General features: G+C 45.0%; 1 protein-coding gene across 2 annotated transcripts in view; it reads right to left on the bottom strand.

Moving 5' to 3' along the window:
• Positions 1-106: 106 nt before the first annotated feature.
• The window catches only part of FBXW2 (F-box and WD repeat domain containing 2), a 29,598-nt gene continuing 23,558 nt past the window's right edge, over positions 107-6,146 (bottom strand). For both annotated transcript variants that reach the window (XM_032307036.1, XM_032307037.1), the window contains one exon: positions 107-5,008. In XM_032307036.1, coding sequence (XP_032162927.1) covers positions 4,720-5,008 — 289 coding nt within the window. In that variant the 3' untranslated portion in view covers positions 107-4,719. The remainder of the gene's footprint in view (positions 5,009-6,146) is intronic.

The raw sequence follows: 6,146 nt of genomic DNA, 5'->3' as shown, positions 1-6,146 counted from the left end.
AGGCAGTTCCACTTCTAAAAACACATTCTAAAATGCGTGCTCTCGCAAAGTCCCATCCGAATTCACTGGGGAAAGGTGAGAAAATAGTCTTCACTACAGAATTATATTTTTAAAGAAATGCAGCTTTATTACCTTCAAGTACAAACAATAACTTGGACTTGACTAACCAAATGTTGCCTAAGTGAGAGAACCTGCCTTAATGTGTAGATATCAATGATTTATAGTTAGCACAATCACCCATGGTAGAAGAACGCTTCTGTGATGCATGAAAATAATTTCTCATTTTATAGAGACATCTTGTCCCACATTTGCTCTACTATCTTAGGCACTCCCTTCTCCCCGCATCCCAGACACTTCAGATAAACTTTACCTCTTTCCCTAGATTACAACATACATCAAATTAGTTAAACGTGAGCTGAGATGTGTTTACCACATTGCCATAGATGCTGGATTGGTGAGACCAGCCTTTCTCAACCTGAGCGTTCTCAAGAGCACTAAGTCTAAATTAGTGAAATTCATCTGTTTGCAATGTGAATAGAGGGAACACAGAATAACTGTGAGTTTCGTCATCTGAACTCATGATTTTCCAGGTTTAAATATGCAAAAACATTTTAATCTGAGCACATTCATGAAGAGTAGAAGTAGCTGGGTTCTTTAAACTGTAATAATCCAGTGGGGTCTCACTCCTCAGGACTGTGATACGGATTTGAAGCAACCACAGTTCCGTGCTGTAGGGAAGACTGGAAACACACTGAAACCGCCTGACTGCAAACGTCCATCTGCACTGAGCATGACCATCCTGCCTGACCAGGGAGCGGTGCAAAGACTATCCAGGACTCCACTGGAGGATTTATTATGGGAAAAACCTTCACTTTCCTAGAGTAGTCACGAACAAGGGACCCTGTGATCGGACACTGCCAGAGATGGCTAGTGGGTATTTCTATCAAAAATGCTAACCTGCTCTTTGCATCAGACACTCTAGCTGGGGACTGCATAATTCTCAAGACAGACTTGGTGATCTTAAAAATATCTTAGCAAGCACCAACATAACCAGGTAGGAAGGCTGCACCAATGGGACAGACCTAAAGAGCTTCTCCCCTACCCCGACGAACTCTGTCCCTAAAAGCAAAGGTGACCGTATGCCCTGCCCCAGACTGCATCCTAGAACAGTGATCTGATTCTGCACACTTCCCTACTCAGAAAGGCACTTGCAGGCCACCTCGGCCCGCAAGAGGAGGCCCAGAGACTGGCAGAGTGATTTTGGAAGATTCACCGCGAGGTTCCCAAGAAGCCAGGGCACACAGCCAGAGCTGCAGGGAGCTGGCTGGGTTTGGCCAAAGCAATGTCGTAAAGCCCAGCTCCACCATCGTTTGCTACTTCTGCTAGGTCAAAATGCCTAACCTAACAAACAGCTTCTTCATGTCTAAAATAATACTGTTTCCAAAAATATTTCTTTTCTCCCTGTTTTCTAAAATGCAGAGCAATAATCACTCTCCTGAGAACAAACATTAGAGTGATTACACAATCCTCATTCATAATTTAATGTGTCTGTAGTGGCCAGAATGGTCTTTTTTTAACCATGAAAAATGAAGTGCAATCCTTAAAATTTAATAGCAACAGTCCCCTACCTTCCACTTGTGAAAAGCTGTCCAAAGCTATGTACCTTCCTGTGGAACTTTTAACATCTAACCACCCCCCCGGCCCCGAAAAGAAGTCTTTCTTCCTATTTCACCCATAGGTCTAAAGGTCAGCTCAGGGCCAGTTTTGACAAATTTGACTTATTACTTCAAATAAGGGGGCTGGAGGAACTTACCACTCTTTGGAATGCGAAAATGTCCCACTCACTCAGCTCTCCTAGACCCCCAACGCTCACCCCGGAGCCCGAAGTTGTTTCTCTGCCCTTTATGCACCTGACAGGAGAGGGGCCCTTCGCTTCCACCACAACAACTTCACTCAAGAAATCCAACGCTCATCAAAAAAGGATGGCGTCTCGTCTGATCATGACTTACGAATTTTTCAGAAATGAGAATATTCACCAAAAAAAGAGTAAAAGGCAATTTCCTCCCCTCTGAGCTAAGGAAGCAGAAGTCACTGCGTGCGTAAGGGCAGCCCCCTCATGCAACGCAAGGGGACTACGCCACTCCAGCTTTGGCCCTCCCCTACCCACTTCTCTCACTGACCCTCCACTTGGCTTTATTCTTTAAAGGATGCATTAGTTTTTCATTTTTATAAAAGCTGGCACTTGTATGAATAAACCCAGCATCTATAAAGCTTTTAAATAAAATGCTCAGGTGAAATGAAGGCCTCTGTGAGGAGGAAATCAAAGCCGTACCATGCTACCACCTGGAGGGGAACTTCGGTGTCCACCGAAAACTGAAATGGGACGTGTCATACAAGTTCCAGGTTTGTCATTAAAAAAAATAAATTAAAAAAAAAAATCCCACAAATAACTATAATTACTTGCCCTGTGAAATGCTGGACGTATCTGGAGGTGAGGTGGGAATAGGGATGGTCATCAGATCAGTGATCTCAGAGATCTGATCAGGTCGGAGGTCGAGGAAAAAGGCATTTACCCTCCTCCTTGCCGCACGTCTCCTGAGGCTCCTCCAAAATGGACTCCAGCCGCAATTCCTGGTCCATTTCTTGAGAAGCCCAAGCGGAGCTCAGGCACACAACTGAGTGTGAGATGGACTTCAGGGATGGAGAAGATACTATATTCTTTTGCCTAATCTCCTTAGAATCTACAGGAATATGAAGTACACCTGTCCTTGAAACTGAACACTGATTCTCTAGAGTCTTAACTCCACGGCATTCAGAGGTCCCGCCAGGCTCCGTGCTACTGCGGATTCTGGAACAGCAGGGTCCCCACCAGGTTTGGCTTCCTTCTCAGCTTTGCCAGCAAGCCCTCTGCCCACCTGTGAAGTGGATAAGCTTTATATCCACGCCAGCAAGAATGAGTCACCCATACCCCCAGGCAGAGGCTACAACTGAGGTTCCAGTTTGTGTGTCCATCTTCAAACTACTTCCTGTTGGTGTGCGGATGAAATAAGCCCCCTCACTTCCTGTAACACAATGGGAAACAGCTGAATTGTCCTGGAGCTGGCTCCCTCTACTCTCCCCCTCGTGTCTATGACAATTATGTTAAGACATTCCCACTCCTGATCCCAGAGTTACCTAACTTTACAAGAATGAGAAGGTGGAAGATACAAACTGGCAGCTCGCAGACATACTTTGTTTAGCTCACTGTATTTTAAACTTTCCTCAATTAGCTGTCAACATTTTACAGATCAGGAGATTTCAAATAAAAATCTGGATTTCCACTTCCTCCTCCACTGCCTCCACTGTGCTCACTTCTACCTAACACTTAGAGCTGAGTAACTTCCCCATTAGATAAGCTTTCCATGATTCAGCACAACCCTGTCCAGCACACTCCAACCATTTACATCATGTACATGGCTGCCACGGCACTGGAGTTTGTGAACCCCAATCTAGGGCAATTCCTTCATTTTAAAGATGAAGAAAATGAGGGTCGGGGGATAGAAAGTTAATCTGCCTAAAGCCACACATCAGGTTAGAGGCAAAGGAGCAAGAAAAGTCAGGTTCAGGTGTCTAAGACTGCCCATTCTGTCTAAAGAACCACAATCGCCCTTAGCATTTCATCCAGTTGCTAACATTTTCTAGGTAAAATCTCTTACATTTTCTACATTCCTCCTTTATCCATCCTTTTCATATACCTGGTTTCCTTATAGATAATAACTTTGTACCAATGATTTCATTTAAATATCTCCGACCTAAAGGAAACAATGAATCAGACAAAACTGAAATACCAACTCGTGCCCACACCTCAGCAGACACAGGACCAGAACCTTAGAAATCATTCAGCTTAACAAACGTGGCAACACAGACAGGGAAAACGGGGCCTAGCGAAGTGATACACTGAGGCCACACAAATGCTAGGTAATAGAGCTGGTTTTCAACCTTCCTGCTCAGTGCTCTTTCCACTGTATCCCATCACCTCTGTGCACTCACCCAGGTGGTAGGGGTCGAGGACAAGCATGTTCCACAGGGGAACAAAAACTCCAGAACCCCCTTAAACCTCAGACATAGCCAACCTTGACTCTGCCAAGTGCGAGAGTTTAGAATGTGTTGTGAACAATCAATTTGTAGAACTTGATTTGCCCTGGAAGACAGACTTTCTTTAGAACTGGTATTTGGTGAAGAGTTTTTGAATGTCACAGGACTCAGCGGTCTTTATAACACTGGTGGTTATAAAAGCAAAGCCCCACATGAGAGAAGTTGCTGGAACAACATCATAGCACCTTTGCTTCAACTTCAAAAGGAAAAAAAGGCGATAATAAAAAGCTTTAATAGACTGAATGTGTTTTTATAGGCAACCAATTAGCAGATTAATGAACCATTGAACCTTCTTTACTAAAAACGAATATTCAAGAAAGATGAATCCCAAATGCATCCTCTTATACTGACCAACGTAACTAAGTACAAATGAAGTCATTAGCATGCTGTGCTGTGTGTCAAGAAAACAAGCCCTCCCCCGCCCCGAGCCCTGGCCCCCTGGCAAACACAGATAAATGATTGTGCACTGCGCGATGATACCGTTAGGTGAGAACTTTGGTTCATGCAGTCGGCTGCCAGAAAGGTTGCACTGAAAACCCGCAGCCCTGGCACCCAAAGTCAGTCAGCGGTGGTCAGCTCGTGGCGTCAGCCGTGCTCCTTCCACAACACCAGGTGAATACTGTGGTCAGGCATGCTGGTGGCAAACACCAAGCCCGTGTCATTGTGCCCATCCAATCCATTGAGCCAGGACGCTTCGCCTGCCAGGAAGCTCGAGCCTCTCTTTGATTTCCGGTACTCTGGCAGAGGCCAGCGGCTAATCAGGCTCTCTGTCCGCAAGTCCATGATGTACAGGTAGCGGTTGTCAAACAGCAGGGCAAAGATATCTCCAAAGCCAAGTAAGGCCAAGTTTGCTATCTCAGGAGTCTTGATGACCCTGCAAAGACAAGAGTTAGAAGATATGAATCAGAAGGCAATATTACTTCTGTTTCTGCCGCTGTAATCTTTTCTGGAGACACAGAAAGACAATGCAAAATTCAAGAAAATTTGGAGAGTTAAAGTTTTGCATAAAAAAGAAGAGACGGGCGCCTGGGTGGCTCAGTGTGTTAAGCCGCTGCCTTCGGCTCAGGTCATGATCTCAGGGTCCTGGGATCGAGTCCCACATCGGGCTCTCTGCTCAGCAGGGAGCCTGCTTCCTCCTCTCTCTCTGCCTGCCTCTCTGCCTACTTGTGATCTCTCTCTGTCAAATAAATAAATAAAATCTTAAAAAAAAAAAAAAAAAAGAGAGACAAAACACAGAGCTTTCTTAAGAAAGGGCGGGGGAAGAACCCTTCACAATGACACGGTAACACAGGCATGTAAGGGGAAAGGCAGCATCTGATGAACATTTACGGAAGCACAAAATGCCCACCCAGATTATCTCACTTAACATCTCATTTCCAAGATGTGAAAACTGAAGTCTAGCTGAGTTACATACTTTGCCTAAGGATTCATAACTGGTCAGTTACCAGTAAGAACTGGGGTGCAATCACCTTCATGACTAGGTAAAAAGATGGATTCATCAAATCCTAGAATACCATCAGCCCCTTAAAGCCTGGAATAAAGACTGGAAACCAAGGGACTCACGTGCTACTCTATTCAGCAGGTAGCAAACTATAAAAACAGTAGAGGCTGGGGGCACCTGGGAGGCTCAGAGGGTTAAGCCTCTGCCTTCGGCTCGGGGCATGATCCCAGGGTCCGGGAATCGAGCCCCGCATCGGGTTCTCTGCTCAGCGGCGAGCCTGCTTCCTCCTCTCTCTCTGCCTGTCTCTCTGCCTACTTGTGATCTCTGTCTGTCAAATAAATAAATAAAATCTTAAAAAAAAAAAAAAAAAAAACAGTAGAGGCTGAAAGATTAGTTTTCCTAAATAATCCAGAAACATTAATAATAAATGCTTCAGAAGTTGTTAGAGACAACTCAGCGAGTAGGAGGGCAGACAGCCTTCACCTTTCCCAAATGCTGGTGACAAAGGCACAGAGTGGGAGTGACCCTGCCAAGCAGCAGTATAAATGAAAAACAAAAAATCATCGTCTGT

The sequence above is a fragment of the Mustela erminea genome, chromosome 12, assembly GCF_009829155.1.
Source record: "Mustela erminea isolate mMusErm1 chromosome 12, mMusErm1.Pri, whole genome shotgun sequence".
NCBI classification, from domain to species: Eukaryota; Metazoa; Chordata; class Mammalia; order Carnivora; family Mustelidae; genus Mustela; species Mustela erminea.
This window is presented reverse-complemented; position numbering and strand designations above follow the sequence as displayed.